General features: G+C 33.7%; 3 protein-coding genes across 3 annotated transcripts; 1 reads left to right on the plus strand and 2 right to left on the minus strand.

Annotated features, from left to right (window-relative positions):
- Positions 1–187: 187 nt before the first annotated feature.
- On the minus strand, positions 188–6344 carry Lds (transcription termination factor lodestar). Its single transcript, XM_072887554.1, has 12 exons — positions 5988–6344; positions 4260–4435; positions 3880–4149; positions 3605–3759; positions 2940–3441; positions 2677–2805; positions 2231–2448; positions 1605–2106; positions 1149–1492; positions 904–1074; positions 606–805; positions 188–535 (listed from the first exon to the last, which is right to left on the minus strand). The coding sequence occupies exons 1-12, from the start codon at positions 6155–6157 to the stop codon at positions 388–390; spliced, it is 2985 nt and encodes a 994-aa protein (XP_072743655.1). The 5' UTR covers positions 6158–6344; the 3' UTR covers positions 188–387.
- A 177-nt stretch (positions 6345–6521) lies between these two features.
- On the plus strand, positions 6522–10186 carry Ints4 (integrator complex subunit 4). The gene is made up of 7 exons (XM_072887555.1): positions 6522–6763; positions 6849–7267; positions 7416–7742; positions 7812–8076; positions 8183–8645; positions 8726–9215; positions 9335–10186. The coding sequence occupies exons 1-7, from the start codon at positions 6713–6715 to the stop codon at positions 10071–10073; spliced, it is 2754 nt and encodes a 917-aa protein (XP_072743656.1). The 5' UTR covers positions 6522–6712; the 3' UTR covers positions 10074–10186.
- A 108-nt stretch (positions 10187–10294) lies between these two features.
- On the minus strand, positions 10295–16319 carry Nup214 (uncharacterized). The gene is made up of 5 exons (XM_072887553.1): positions 16150–16319; positions 15362–15664; positions 11096–15242; positions 10662–10836; positions 10295–10524 (listed from the first exon to the last, which is right to left on the minus strand). The coding sequence occupies exons 1-5, from the start codon at positions 16180–16182 to the stop codon at positions 10494–10496; spliced, it is 4689 nt and encodes a 1562-aa protein (XP_072743654.1). The 5' UTR covers positions 16183–16319; the 3' UTR covers positions 10295–10493.
- Positions 16320–16345: the final 26 nt, after the last annotated feature.

Raw genomic sequence — 16345 nt, forward strand, 5'->3', positions numbered from 1 at the left:
CTTTCATACATTAATATCAAGAATATCACATTGCTATGCATTAATATATAAATAAATTAATGTTGTGAGAAAGCTTAAACAGTTAAAAGTACATTAGTATGATCAAAATTAATATTAAAATCAAAGTCAAATGGTAGCCTATGTCAATATTTCAGATAGGTCAAATCAACAGCAAAAAAAGATATCATCCATAGAATATTAATTTTGTATTATGAAAAATTATCTCAATTAATAAAATAAACATGTACTGACGTACAAAAGCTATGAATTATATAATAAAAAAATATTTTATGTGCCTAAAGTAAAATAAATTGTAATGTATATATGTAACTATCATCGCGCGATTGTGTTTGTACACTATTAATATATATCACACGATAAAATAAATTAAAAACCGAACAGTGACTTAAGATCATTGAGTGTGAGCTTCATGTTAGCCTTAGTTTTATCGCCAGTCAGCACATTATTCGCTATCTCGAGCTTTCGCTCTTGCAAGACTTTCACGCGTTCCTCTATTGTATCAACACAAATAAATCTGGAAGAAAAAATACTGTTATAAAATAAAAGATATACATGAACGTAGAAATTAAACGTAATGTACTAACTTGTAGACATAGACATTTTTTGTTTGACCAAAGCGATAAATCCTATCTTGCGCCTGTGACTCTAATTGTGGATTCCAATGAATGTCAAATAATAATAAATGATTACCACCTACTAAGTTTAATCCTATTCCACCAGCTGTAAGTGAGAGTAGTAAAATTCTCGGACCGGAATTTCGACTGTTAAAGGAATCCACTATACTCTGAAATAAAAAAAGACAAACATATCGATTTTTTATAATAAAATTATAATACAATAAAAATTACATGCTTAAATAGCAATCTATAATCTACATCATACTTGACGATCTTTAACAGCAACATTTCCAGTAAATTGGCTAAATGTAGCGTTTTTTATTGAAGACAGGTGTCCTGCTATAACATTTAGCAGAGAGGTCCATTGAGAAACGATAATCATTTTATCCTCACCATTTTGTAAAATTTCTTCAACCATTTTAAGCAAGATCTTCATCTGAATCACACATCACGTTAAATGCAAGTAAAATCATGACATAAAATCTTGAAAATTATACTATTGTCACTTACTTTAGAACTAATGCGATCATCATTAAATACTGGATTCTCAGTAGTAAGTAAATTTTCGGTTATTATTTGATCAATACTTGTGTCTTCCTCTTCATTATCAATTTCATTATCAATTTCATTAAGCGATATATTATTTACTCTTGACACTAAATCATCATCTACATTATCCGCCTCTATTATTCCACTTTGCTTCATATCATCCTGATCCAACATCGAGTGAATCAATGCTGGATGACAACAAAATTGACGTAATCGTAATAAAAGCACCAAGATCTCATGTGCTTTTACATCAGCATGCATTGCTAGTAATTTGCTTTGAGCTTTCGTAAACTGCGTTTCTTTATCTTAAAATAGAAAAACAAGAAAGGTAATGATTGTACACATAAAATGTATTGATACATTTTAACTACTATATAAAAATACAGTATCTTATTTCAGATTTAATATTTAACTTACTTGGATTTGAAAGATGGGCAGCCATATCATATTTTCCATTATGCAAATCAAGCATATGTTCCTTTTCTGCTCTTTGAGCTAAAAACTGTGCAAACAGAGTACGAGAGTAAATTAAAACTTTCTTGTATACCAATTGTTCCTGTTGATCGAGCTTCACCATCACCTCCTCAATAAATTTATCGGGTAAAGTTTCCAAATCGCCTTTTTGTATGAGTTCTTGCTTAGTCCTTCTCAGCATTAAGCTCTTCATAACTGTTGCTAATCTTTGATAGCCTGCAGCATTCTTGTTATCTACCCATCGCTTCCAAACACGTAAATCGTCAAACGGAGAGCACTTGAGGAACTTTAGGATAGAATACAAGTCCATTGCTTTATTTTGTATAGGTGTACCAGTGAGAGCCCATCGTTTATTTGCCTTAAGTTCACAGACAGCTAAGGATGCTTGACTCTTATGATTTCTTACTGTATGGGCTTCATCAAGTATTACTCTTTTCCAATTAATCTGTAAAAAAATTTTTAATTGCAATTAAAATTCAGAATAGATCTCTTTTATTCACATTGATAAAATTTACGATTTTTATTTTTGTTTATTCATTAATTGATTAGACTTCCCAGCCTCAATGTACCATGTATAATGTAGATTTGGTTTTATGTTCTCGAGTTAATATATTGTATGTTGTAATAACTATATCATTTCTCGACAAGCGTTTAGGAACATTCTCTCGATTGTTACCGTGATATATCTCAACGGACAGTAAACCGCGTTTGCATCTGTTTCGCACTTCACTATCCCATTGAAATAATAAAGATGCAGGACATACTACTAGAGTATTACCTTTATGATCTGCAAATAATAATCAGATATAATGATATCATAATAGAATAATGTTAAATATATTAAAATATGCTAAATATGTTAAAAAATTATTTTAAATTCATTTACATCATCAATTTAAATAATTTTAGTTTTACAAAGTTTTACAAAAAGAGAATAGATAAATTTCAAATAATATAGAATATAAAAAAGCAGAAATATAATATTTTGCAAAATTTAAAATAAATTTTTACATACATAAAGGTTTACGACCGTTGCTCCATTCGCAATCACTATCATCGCTTTCATCCATTGAATCTTTTTGATCGAGAGTAGTCATAATCAAAGATATCATAGTTAGTGTCTTACCTAAACCCATATCATCAGCTGTAATAAAAAAATTTTTAAAATGTTTATCTTCTGTGATAATATAATATAAAATTACTATTAATATAAATCAATATTAATATAATATAATAAATATTAATATAAAATCGCTTTTTTTAGCTATTTAAATTTACCTAAAACACCACCAGCCGGCCTTTGCTGTTCCCTCCATAAAAGCCATGCAAGAGCATGCTGCTGATGTGGCATTAATTGTACTTTTAATCCCTTTGGATCCTCTGCTTTTTGATTCTCTTTTGGACGAGCAACAAGTGATCCGTGCAAATCTTGTAATCGTTCAACTGTTAAAGCAAGCTCTCTATCTCTTGTAGCTTGTGCTTTTTCGCCCAACTGCTTTAAATCAGGAGACGTGGTTGGTTTCATTGGTATGTTATTAATATCCAAATATGAAAAATCCGAGTGATCCGAGTGTGGTTCATCTTTGATCGGCAATAATTCTTTTTGTGACAATGATTTTTGAGATTTTATATTTTCTTGGCTATTTAAGCTTTGCACCAAAGGGGTTTTCTCCAATTCAAGTGTTAACTTCTCAATTTCTGTTTCTTGTTCGCGTATACTTTCATACAGTCTCTGTCCTTTATCAGGTAATACTTCAATGTTTCCTTTAGTGAGCAATAACTAAAAAAATTATTTTATATTAAAAGAAACAATTTTTTTTATATGCACACATTATTTATAACATTATATATTTTATTAATTGAAATGCATAATTATTACATATAAAAGTAGTTGTTTCTGCAATACATTAGTTATAAGTAGAATTAGACATCTTCATATTTACTTTTGTTTTAGTTAATTGATCTTTAAGCTGTTCCAATTTGCAATCTATAATTGCTCTTTTTTGTGCCACTAATGGATCTATATTTCCAACACCAATTTCTTGTTTTGCAAAAGTGAATGCTTCTTCAGATTCACTGTTTCTTCCAGAACTGGAATCTATATTACAGGTAATTATATTATATAGAACAATTTATTCACATTCATAAAAGATCACTCTGGATATGTATATGATATTACATAAAACTTAATTACTAAATAATTATTAAATGAGAATACCTGTATCATGTATGTTGATAGTTACAGCTACATCATGACAGGTTTCAATTTCCTGTATTTTATGATCTGATATTTCATGATCTGATATTTTATGATCTGATATTTCATGATCTGATATTTCATTGTCACCGTCATCTTGTTCATATGAATTATTATAGTTAAAAGACTCATCTTTTATGTCTTCCTTCGTGTTATCGCGACTAATATCCTTTTGTTTGTTTGGATATTTTTTAATTTTATTTTCATTTGGTGAATATGAAATGAGAGAATCTATAAAACAGTATAATTGAGTAAAAATATATAATTCTGTGATATTATTTTAATAAATATCTTTAAAATAAACAAAATTGTATGTAATGTTAATTAAATATAATCTTTACTTAAAAGATTTTCTTCATCTGAATCAGAATTATGCGAATGGTTAAATGTATAATATTCTTCTTCACTCTCAATATTGCTTGTGCTATCATCAGAATCTATTTTTGGTCTCCTCCGAACTTTGTGTTTGATCAGGCTAGCATCTGGTGTACTATAATCATTGTCAATAGATTTATTTCTGTAAACAAATATAAAAAACCATCTTCATTAATATTTTTTAATAATACAACTTCAACATATAATTATATTTATTATTACATATAATTCAATATATGTGTAATAAATGATATAATATAATAAATTTTTCTAAAAGAATTAGAGAGACAAAGAAACTTTTTAATAAAAACAAAGTGATATTAAAATAAAAACTATATAGGATACATAGAAGATACAGAAATATATAAGTAATATAATATAATATAAAAAAGTATATTATATAAGGAAAAAAGAAACAAAATTAAAAAATAATAGAATCTAGAAGTGTTGAGTGAATATATATATATATATGTATATTTTTTTATAATATAAGTATTGTGAAAGATTAAAGACTCTGAATATACCACAGAGAATATCATAAATAAATTATGTATTGTATCAAGATAAAATATAAAGATTTTCACCTAGCAAAAATAATTCTAAAGTTAAAGAGATATCCCAGGTAGAACAGAAAGTCACAATAATGTCAAAATACATCACAATAATGTCAAAATATCTCAAAATATATCAAAATAACAAAAAAATGATCAAAAAGTAAGTTTTTGTAGTCATATTCTAATCATTGTGACATCATTTGCTATTACTTTGATATTATCATGACTTTCTGTTCTTGTACTTGGGATAATTCTTTAGTAACTTCTTGTGCTAAATAAATTAAATAAAAATATATTTATAATTTTTTTTATATCTAGAAAATTTTTTTGTATTTAAATATTTGTTTATTCAAGAAAAACAATTTGGAATTATTCATCAGATACATATGTGTATTTTTTGCCTGTTTAACATTGTGTATTTCTTCTTCAAATTCTATAAATATTATATATATATATATATATATATATATATATATATATATATATATATATATATAATATATATATATATATCAACTTCTTACGCACGGTCACAGAATTTTCTAAATATTTTGATTTTTTATCACTTCTATAGAGTCCTTGTTCTTATTTATCAGTCTATAAAAACATTTTTAATAATCAAATATAACAACAAACATCTTTGACGGATTTTTAAAATCAATCACAGACAAAATCGTTATCAAAAGAAAAATTATTCTACAATTTTATACATCGATTGTCTTATAAATCGCTGAAATTAACGAGACACGGAGTAATATTTTGATGTCACAATTTCTATGAAATTATATATAATAAATCTGTGATATATAATTTCATTGTAAATTTAACTTTTTCAATATCACTTTTGCATATGAAAAAAATATAAAGGAATATTATTTAAAAAAAAAATACACTGTATTAAACTTTAAAAGTGCATGCTTGTATCTGGTGAATCTTCAAGATTGATTTTCTCAAATACATAAACAAATATTTAAATATAAAAAAAACTACTTTATATATAAAAAAATTATAAATATATTCTTATGCAATATTATCGCGGTACCGTTGTTACAAATGTGAACAGAGATCATTCTCGCGTACCTACGTTACCGGAATTTCATGTCGACGAAACAATAACAGTTAGTTGGAATATGTACTTACTTTTCTGGCGTCGTGTTTTTCGAAATGTCAGTATCCTCGTAACTTTCGTTGATGACAAACCCACGTCTGCTAGGCGCAGAATTCTCGACAAAGTCATCCTCATCACTGTCGGAAATGATAATAGAATTGCTTACTCTTGAATCATTCCACTGTGTAAAACTCTGCTCCATCCTTCACGATTAAAACTGCACTATTTAGGATTAAAATACTCTGGCGTATAATTGTTTCGTGATCTCCACTTCTAACGTTAGTTCTGTTGGCTTTTCGTTTCACCGAACAATACTTGTACAAACGATATAAACTCACGTCGGCTAATTGGCTTAAACGTAACCAAACGCAACTGAATTCTGAATTTTGAATTTGCTGCCAACGAACAATAGAGTTTATTCGAGACATAAACCATAATTTGCATGATTCGCTTCATATGACAAAATTTTAAACCGTTTAATTGGCCAATCGGAGGAAAAAGATCTTTGTCCTGATTGGTCAAGCGAAAAAAACCATGAAAGTTTTCAATCTATGTTTCACATGATTTCAGTTATACTTTTAATGATTGAATCAAGTCGACAGCCGGTGTTACAGTCTGCAGATCATCTGCTTGCAATCATTTGTAATTTGTATAATATTGTGTAAAAGTTAAAATATTATTTTTCAAAAAGAGTTAAATTAATTCCCTCAAAAAAAAATTTACGTACATTTATAATGGAATAAAGTGTTTATTAATAATGGCAGCTCTAATGAAGAAACGAGTGCTAGCTGAATTCAATCAGAGCCAGGTAATAATAAGATAATATATCATGTGTTTTTTCTACAAAATATAAGCAAATTATCATTTTTATAAATTATAAAATGTTTATCTAGGTTATAAATGAACCACCAACCAAACGATTAAAAACTCTAAGGCTATTGTCAACAAGTGGCACAAAGAACAGTACCGAAGGCAGTTCAGCGTTAGCTTATATAGAGTGTCTTGAAAAATGTAAAAGTGGAAATGATGCATTACAATTACTTGTTCGTATCTCAGATTCTATAGCATACATAGCACCAGAGGATGTTCCTATAGCTGTGAAAAAGCTAACAGAAAGATTTGTTGTCGAAAATGAAGCTGCAGTTCGAGCTAAGATTTTTTGGGTGTTTGCTGAATTGGGAGAAGTGACACCAGATATAATAGAAAAAGCAAAAATTGTAAATGAAACGGCTGAACTTTTAAAAAATGAGGAATCACATAGAGTAAAGAGTCAGGGATTGGCAACGTTATTAAAATTGGGAGATTACCAAAGGTATATAATTTCTTATCTTATATCTTTCTTTTTTTCTATTTTTTTTATCTTTTTCAAGAAGTAATTGTGTTATGTATATGCAATTAAAATTTGTTTAAAAAGTAACTCTTATATTAATAAGAGTAAACATTTTGTATATTTTTTCCAGGGTACTTGTATTGAAAGTTGCACAGGATCATCTACCTGATACATGGCATGGTGTTCAAACACGGTGTCTTTCCATCGTTGGACGTTATCTAACAGCAAATGCTGCTGATGATACTTTAATCTTAATTGGCAATTATGCTCGTTCTCAAGATCCAAGAGTACGTGCACAAGCTTTTGAAACTATGGCAGAACTGCACTCTCATAGAGGTTGTAGACTTCCGGCAAGTTTCTTCAAGGAAGCATGTGCAGCTCTTCGAGATGATTATGAAATTGTACGCCGAGTTGTTTTGAAACTAATCTGGCTTTTGGGCAAGGAATATCCAGAAAAGTTAGTAACAGAGATATAAATATATTTAAAGAATAAATTTTTGTTATAAACTTTTTCATATTCTTACAGTATTGTTGTTGGCTCTGATGGAGAGGACATACGTATGGTGGACTGTGCTTTCTCACAAATTTGCAGTCTCATGGGTGATCTATCACCTCGTGTGAGAGCATCAGCAATGTCCCTTTTAGGGACAATGAAAAGTGTATCGCGTCGTTATATAGAACAAGCATTAGATAAAAAACAAAAAGTAGTTGAAACAGATAGATCCGAAGTTGAAGAGAAAAGTGGATCTTGTGGGGCATTTATTCATGGTTTAGAAGATGAATTTTTAGAGGTATAAATTTATTCAGCAATACACACATATAATATTATGTTTTGTTCATTTATTTTTTATGATTGCTTTTTATATTGATTATTTTTTGTAAATAAATTAATTTTAGGTAAGAACTGCAGCGGTTGAAGCACTCTGCACGCTTTCATTAGAACAGCCGAGTATAGCTAGAATTTCATTAGACTTTATGGTGGATATGTTCAATGATGAAATTCAAGACGTTAGATTAAGAGCTATCCAATCTTTAAGAAAAATGTCAGCAAGCGTGACTCTACGAGAAGATCAATTGGAAACAATTTTAGGCGCTTTGGAAGATTTCTCGGGAGAAGTGAGAGAAGGTCTGCACGCTATGCTGGCTGCTAGTCATCTCGCCACCACAAATTGTCTTTATATGTGCGTTAACCGTTTGCTCGACAATCTGACTCGTTATCCTCAAGATAGAGAAAGCATTAGGAGTTGTTTGGCAGCATTAGGCGCGTCACATCCATACTTGACGTTGCCTCTAGTACCGCAACTTCTCGGTCGACATCCTTTCTTCGACACACCCGAACCAGATGTGGATGAACCATCCTGTATCCTTTTTTCTATTTTCATTATATATATATATATCTAGATTTTAAAATTGATATCTTTAACTTTTTTTTTGTAATAGATGCAAGTGTGCTCGTTTTAATATTCAATGCAGCGTTACATTGTCCAAGTATGCACGCTCTGTTTACGGAACATGCTTCTAAGCATTATCACTATTTGCGTGATACTATGCCGCATCTGGTTCCACGATTACGGCCAGCTCTTACGAGCGGATCGGGAATTAAAATGGAAGATATGGATAATGAAGAGAATAGAGATCAACGTGGACGAGAATTTTTGAAGAAAATGGTAGCTGGAATCGAGAACGCCAGACCAGGAGGCAGAGTTCATACACAGCTTTTGGAAGCCGCGGCAATTGATCTTGATGGCTTAGCAGAGATGGATCATCACATGGAAGGTGCAGCACGTTTCACTGCCCTATATATTCGATGTCTGTTGTTATTGAAATCTATTCTCAAAGAATTTTCTGTCTCATCGGGGACGTCTATCTCGGCTAGCCCAATGCCAAATACTAGTAACAACATTTCTGTTCTTCTCCAGCACGCGCAAAAGTATGTATTCTCAATACGTGATTCAGAAAGTCATTTTGCCATGCCTATAAAGAATTTGAATATAACAAGCAAAATTATTATACAGTTATGCTTACGTTATTTTCGCATTTTTTTTCTAGATTACAACGCTTATTTAGTGGGTTAGGCGAAACGGAAATTATATTGGCTAATGATATTTGGTTGAAAGCACTCTCTATAGAATTAGTTAGAGTGACGAAGAGCGCGACCGGTAGCGCATTACCGTTGTCTCGTTATTTTTTATCAGAAGCCGATGCTTTGCCTCAAGATACATCGAGACTACCACCGTTTTCCAAAGCTTTGGTTTTACAGATACCTAATCTAGCGGATGTAAAGCCAGGTTCTCTGACGCGACTCTTGCTACCGTTGCTTTTAACGCCGACGGCACAAGGAGATGAACGATTGCCAAGACCATCGGCGACGACACGGTTTTGTCGAGCGCATATCGAGGAACCAAGGGGCGACGCCGATGCCGCGCTAAAATTCACAGGCGGCCTCTTATTGGGAATACCTCTGAATGCAAAGATATTGAATCTACGCGATCCGGCTACATTGCGAATAAAGTTGAGACATCCGGATCAACAAGTGCAATTATTATTACCTCGACAGGCGGATTTGCGTATGCAACAATCTGATCAGAAAGATTACAGATTGAGGACAACAGTTCTTTTGTCGCATCAAGTATGGATGGAGCCTTGTAATGTAGAAATCTCCCTGGCACTATTGGTACCATCGTCTTCGATTTGTACACACCCGCCTTTAGATGATCCGTGCGTGATTGATTTATGTAAACCTACTAAAGTATCAATTGCACCGAAAGCCATCAAAAGAGGCATATAATATTATATCGTTATTACACTAATCATCTATTTTCTTCTCTTGTTGATGGTTTATTTTGTACATATCTTTATAGATTTACTATTTTTCACTTGAAATAATAATAAAAAGTACAAGATTATAGTTGCCTTTTATTATTCCTTCTTGATTAACATAAATAATCAAGTAATTCTTACTCTAGGCTTGAATTATAATATTAATCGATTATTTTTTATGTGAATGATACTTTATTATAAAACCTAATTTTGTTCTCATTTATTACAACAGTATATATTTAGAAGAGCATTTTTCATAAAAATTACATCCTTTTGAATATAAAACAATATACACACAATTTGTAATTAATCATTCTGTTCAATGTGAATGATATATAACAATTTTAAAAATAAGTATTTTATTCACCTCCAACTTTATCGATAGAGTTCACTGCCTCCAACTAGAGAATGAGCTGCCGCTGAAATAAAATAATTGTTATTTGTAATTTGCTATTTGCATTTGTTATTTGCATTTTCACATATGTTCCTTCTTTTTTAGTTATTAATATCAACTTGTGTGATAAAATAAAAATATATTGATATAAATGCTACGTACGCAGTGAACGTAGGTTTCTCGGGTTCAGGATTCTTTTGAGCTAAACTACCAAAACTGAGACCACCCGATTGATTGGCTAACGATTCAAACGTACTGTTGCCTGCTACTTCTCCAAATAGTTTCGGCATATTTTCCATTGTAGGACCACCTTGCATAACGGGTTGACTTCCAAAGCCTATTTATAACATTTTTTTTTTTTATTATGACAAGTATGCAGGATAATATAATTAATAATCTAACGTTAAATGAATTTTTGTTTAAAAAGATATTAATATATTTTAGTTGATTTCAAAGGAACTAATAATTCTTCACTCCCTCCCCCTGTCTCTTATTCATAAAATCTTTAAAGATAGAAATGTAAACTGTCATGTGTTCATGTATGTAAATGAATAATATAGAGAATATGTATAATAATAGGAGTTACAGATACTTACCTATTCCAGGAGATTCAAACGTAGGGGCTGAGCCGAAACTACTTCCGAAAACAGGCTTTGACGCTCCGAAGATGGGTGACGATCCAAAGACCGGTTTGGCACCGAAGGTAGAAGCCTGTCCGAAAGCGGGTTGATTACTGCCAAGTACAGGTTGCTGTATCGGAGATGCGTTAGGTATAGGAGATCTGAAGACATTCGTGTTTGTGGCAGAAGTACCGACTATCGGAGATGCGTTACTCGTCGCACCACCAAATGGAGAAGTAGATGGAGATACGTTTGCCCCGCCGAATATTATACCGGATTTCGGAGCACCGCTGTCGAATATAGATCCCGATGGAGTTGATGTACCAAAGCCCGTCGTGTTACCCCCAAAGATATTTCCGCTCGGTGGAGATAACGGAGCTGATCCGAAAATGGAATTCACGCTGTTGCCTCCAAACATAGAGGTGTTTGAGGATGTTGGAGCGGGCACTCCGGAGAACACGGAGCTCGCGGTATTGCCAAATGGCGTTGACGCGGGGTTGATTATTGGCTTTGCAAAGACATTCGTCGCAGACGACGCGGATATCTGAACATTCGGGAATTGTGCATTCGATACCGGTGATGCTATCGGACTGCTTTTACTGAATGCCGGCGTAATTGAAGCTGCTGTTGCTGTCCCTGCCGCCGTGGTTGTCGTTGTCGCCGTTATCGTAGCGATACCAAATGAGAGTGTATCCGCAGAGGTATTACTAGAGCTAATTCCGTAATTCGTGGCTGGTATACCAGTGGCGGTGGTTTCACCAAATGTTGGCTTACTCAGAGAACTCTGGAAAGGAGACGGGGTGCTGCTGCTTACAGATGTTACCGATGAAGAAGTGACAGTAATACTAGCTGATGTGAATCCACTGAACACTGATGCGGTCGAAGCTGGAGTTCCGAATGAAGGTGTAATCGATGGAAAAGCGATCGCACCAAAAGTGGTTGTAGCAGGCAGTGTTGTAGTCGTCACGTCTGGAACTGTATTCTTTACGATAGTTTGGCCGCCAAATATCGGTGTCGCGGATAATGAAGTTGAAGGAACCTGGATAGGTATGGATCCAAAATTAAGTGTTTTTGCTTCAGACGTGGTAATCTTCTCAATGGTGACCGGGTTGATGGATGGCATTTCCATCGATTTACGTTGAATATTCGGATCTACAAGGCTGATAGTAAGCCCGCCGATTGTTGTAACAGGTGAAACAACGGTAGTCACTGTGGGAACTTGTGCTGTGATAGCAGAAGTAAGTGCAGCAAAACTCATGGAAGTCGCGACTGTATTAACTTTTCCATCGATGTTATTGTTCGAAAGATTTGTCGGTTGAAGAGTCAACGATAAAGCCGAAAAATCTATCGGCGTTTGCATCGGTGCTTGAACTGCCGTTACGGATGGTTCCATGGTACTGGATGTGGCTTTCGAATAAGCGAAGGACAAGCCAGTCGTGTCGAGCGCAATTCCAGAGGATGAATTTTTCGTAATAGATGGAACAGCATTAGGTGTAGCGAAACTGAATGTAGCAGCAGCATCTGTTTTCACAGCTGGTGCTATAGAGAGCGAAGAAAGATTACGAACAACTCCTGTACGAGCAGTATCTGCTAATGAATATTCCGTCGATAATACATCCTTTATTAACATTCCGGTCGAGGATTCCGGGGTTTTAGGGATATTATCGTTTATCGTAGATTCCTTATTGCTTCTGGCAGTTGCTTCTGTAAGAGATTTTGGAAAAATGATATCTTGAGATTTTATCGCTGGTGTTCCGAATGTGATAGATGATGGGAAGTTAACATTAAGATCCTGTTTTGGTTTGGGTTGAGATACTATGGAAGCTGTTGGTAGAATAGCCTTCTTGTCTGTTTGTTTGACAGATATCGCAGGAGAAAAAGAGACAGTCGTAGGAAGTGGCTTCTGTTGTGTTTTGTTCTGGGTAACAATACTATTTGTATCGGACGAACCGATTCTCGCAACAATACTGTTTAACGAAGCGAGGGGACTTTGCGCCTTAATCTGCTTCTCGACTGCTGTCTGCTGCTTGACAACAGTACTTTGTTTAACAATCGGCGATTCGGTCTTGGTTTTAGCCTCAGTGACCGCAGGACTGAGAGACGCTAAGGAAGACAATGTGGCTTTTAATCGATCTTGAATCGGTGACGGATTCACTGGTTTAATAATTCTCGGAGAGGATTCGGTGAGCAATGCCTTTAGCTTAATTTGCTTTTCATGTGTAAAACTTAGAGTCCTTGAAGCGATAGTTTTACAACGAGCGTCAATAACGTCAGTTTTTCGAATACTCGATTTCTCGTGCGAATTCAAGTGCAGATTTGTCATCGAACGGTTAAGACTGGATACATCACTGGTCGTACAGAACAATGAGCGATTAAGAGACTTCCATTGTCGCGAAATTTGCTCGAGCTTCTCCTTTTCTTTCATAATAATCTTGTTATGTACCAAGAGATTCTGATATACATACTCCAAGCTGGGAATTTTCATCCTCGACCTCTCTTGTGCTTTATGATCCGACCATTCTAGATCTAAAATTTTACTAACCTGATTGAGCTGTGTCTGTGTATAATAATAACATCGTTGCAGATCCGTTATTTTACTGTTATCACTACAATTTCTACTGGTAATATCAGCAGTTGCTGCATTCTTTGATTTAGTTTCTTCGACCCATGCAAACGATTGAAGTAACAGAGCCTTCAAATATGCTATGTCACTGGACAAACTGTTAGTTGTGTCTTTTAAATCTCTCAAAAATTGTTCTATGACAGCAGATGTCTCTCCAAGCCGTTTCTTTTCTTCATCCGTACCACATTCCCATACTTGCGGTTCCAATCTATTTCGTAATTCTTTTTCAAACAACGCTTGCTCCTGCAAAAAAGCTCGCATCCGTATGCTGTCGTCTATGGTCGTAGAAGCTTTCTGTTCTACCACTTGCGGCGAGCTTGCTTCTTTATCTGCCATCACTAATTTGGTTTCTACTTTTGTAGATTCCGGCGCTGGTATTTCTCTGGGTACAATGGGCTTTGTGATCGTGAGTAGTGCAGTTTTTTCTTCTTGCGGCTTCGCTTGTATCAACGGCTGTTCCACAGGTTGTTGAAAGAATCCTGCTGCTTTCAGAGAATCGCCAAATATATTCGTCATCGGAGCGGGCTTTGATCGTTCAGACACGATTTCCGGTTGCTTCGAACGTGGTGTGCTGGTCACTGCGGAGTTCATAATAAATGATATTTCCGCGGAAGGCTGCGATGGAGCTGGTGCCGTGATAATCTCCGTAGGATGTATATTGATGGCAGGATAGTTGGGTGTCAAATTGACCATGTGAAAGCTGCATAATTGCCCAGATGTTCCAAGAATATGTAAAATGGGAACTGGATGTGGCAACATGGAATCTGTACCCCATGGTAATTTGTTAATTGGAGATTTGTCCACAGCTAAACCCATAGGATAAATTTCCGTGGTTCTCATCAGGGGCAATTGAGCTCTACCACTGTCAACCAATTGCCATTGATTCCAATTTGCACCCCCGTCTATAGTACCTAATACAGCTATCTCACTACTGGTGCTACTACCTGCTATAATAAGTCCCCACTCCGGTACATGCTCGAAATAATAACGAAGAATACTTCCTTCTCCCTCGGCATCAGGAAAACCATATGTGATATCTTCATAACATGTAAATGTAGCATTTACTTCCCCTTTTGGCGCGTCGATGATGAGAACATTTGTGTGCCGCTCGCTATTCAGATACGCCGCACAAAATTGATAATTACTGATCCACAAAATACTAATCACTTCTCCAATGGACGGCGAAGGGCCTGCAATAGTTCTAGCAATCTTCAAGGTATCTGGTTTCAGTTGCACAATGTCTCCATTTTTGCAACCGACTGCTACTTGTTTGCCTTTGGGACTCCAGGCTGCGCACAGAGCTTGTGGTTCATTTGATATTTTGGATAGAATAGATATTTTTGGTACAGAATTTTCGTCTACTCTCAATTGGAAACTGCCAATAGTACAATCACTAGTAACAGTGCAAAGCATCGTAGGTAAAGTAGGATTCCATCGTATATCCGTCACATAACTATCTAATTTGTTTGAGGATGTTATTTCAAATAGTAGATTAAGACTCTGAAAATTAATATATTGATTAATGATAAAAAATATTTAATTTCTATATATATATATATTTCTATAATATTGTAGTAAATTTAAAAGTTAAGACTTGAAAAAATATGCTACGTGCATACATTTCTAGCTAGAGAATGGGCATCATATATCAATATTGTAGGTTTCAGCGCTACTGCTACAGCAATATAATTATAATCACAATTAATTGCAATTTTTGATATAACATCTGGTAATTGAAGTTCTATCTTCCATTCTGCATTATTCTCCTCTGCTGGTTTTAAAACAGTAATTTTATCATCATGTCCTATATAAAGCAATCCTCGTTTCTTGTCAGCCACAAGAAGATTACAAGCGGCAGGAATATATGTAGGAGTCTTCAAATCAAATACTTGAAATGTATTTGATTGTTTAAATAGAAATTCCTGAAAATACAAAAACAATAGTTAATAAATGTTATATCAAGATATAATCATTTATATATATGTATATGCATATATATATATATATACTTTATAGTATTTAAATTTGTGTAATATTTTATTTTTATGTATTGCAAACAGACATTGCATCAATTTTTTAAAAATTACTCATTAATTGCAGAGAGCTTTGTGAACAACAAATTGGCATTTATAATCTGCTTATACAATCCAATTGGTCAAAATCTAGACACAAAAGTCATCATGTTGTTTATACAAGATAATGTCTATTAAACTTTTATACAATCGGTGAAAAAGTGAATTACGTCGTAAGACAAAACAAATAAAAAGAATATAAAATAGATGATTGCGAGTAACTGCGTATGATAAGGTTTTATGTGATGTTTAATACAAACATTCTCGCCGGTTGTACTACGATCTATTAGACAATAGACGTACAATTTCTGTTATAACAAAGTGACGCATAATACCTGCACATATATTGGATCCGGCGCTGTCTTCATTTCTAGGTGTTTTACAATGTCTTTTCATAAATAATGAACAATAGCGATAAATAACATCAACGTACATTCAACGCGGAGTACACGTTTTAACCAAATTTCAACAGCTCAACAAGCATTAAAATACAATTTGCATGATGGCATCATGGCTTACGAGATATATATA

The sequence above is a fragment of the Anoplolepis gracilipes genome, chromosome 3 (assembly GCF_047496725.1).
Source record: "Anoplolepis gracilipes chromosome 3, ASM4749672v1, whole genome shotgun sequence".
NCBI classification, from domain to species: domain Eukaryota; kingdom Metazoa; phylum Arthropoda; class Insecta; order Hymenoptera; family Formicidae; genus Anoplolepis; species Anoplolepis gracilipes.

Excerpts from the sequence above, each read along its gene's own strand:
- Nup214 (XM_072887553.1), bottom strand. The coding sequence starts at position 16,182 with ATGAAGACAGCGCCGGATCCAATATATGTGCAG. Across the intron at positions 15,665-16,149 it reads CGGATCCAATATATGTGCAG|GAATTTCTATTTAAACAATC; the intron begins GTATTATGCGTC and ends TTGTATTTTCAG. Across the intron at positions 10,525-10,661 it reads GAGAAACCTACGTTCACTGC|CGGCAGCTCATTCTCTAGTT; the intron begins GTACGTAGCATT and ends ATTTTATTTCAG.
- Lds (XM_072887554.1), bottom strand. The coding sequence starts at position 6,157 with ATGGAGCAGAGTTTTACACAGTGGAATGATTCAAGAGTAAGCAATTCT. Across the intron at positions 4,436-5,987 it reads AAAAACACGACGCCAGAAAA|AAATAAATCTATTGACAATG; the intron begins GTAAGTACATAT and ends ATTTGTTTACAG. Across the intron at positions 4,150-4,259 it reads AGATGAAGAAAATCTTTTAA|ATTCTCTCATTTCATATTCA; the intron begins GTAAAGATTATA and ends ACTGTTTTATAG.
- Ints4 (XM_072887555.1), top strand. The coding sequence starts at position 6,713 with ATGGCAGCTCTAATGAAGAAACGAGTGCTAGCTGAATTCAATCAGAGC. Across the intron at positions 8,646-8,725 it reads AGATGTGGATGAACCATCCT|ATGCAAGTGTGCTCGTTTTA; the intron begins GTATCCTTTTTT and ends TTTTTGTAATAG. Across the intron at positions 9,216-9,334 it reads CTTCTCCAGCACGCGCAAAA|ATTACAACGCTTATTTAGTG; the intron begins GTATGTATTCTC and ends TTTTTTTTCTAG.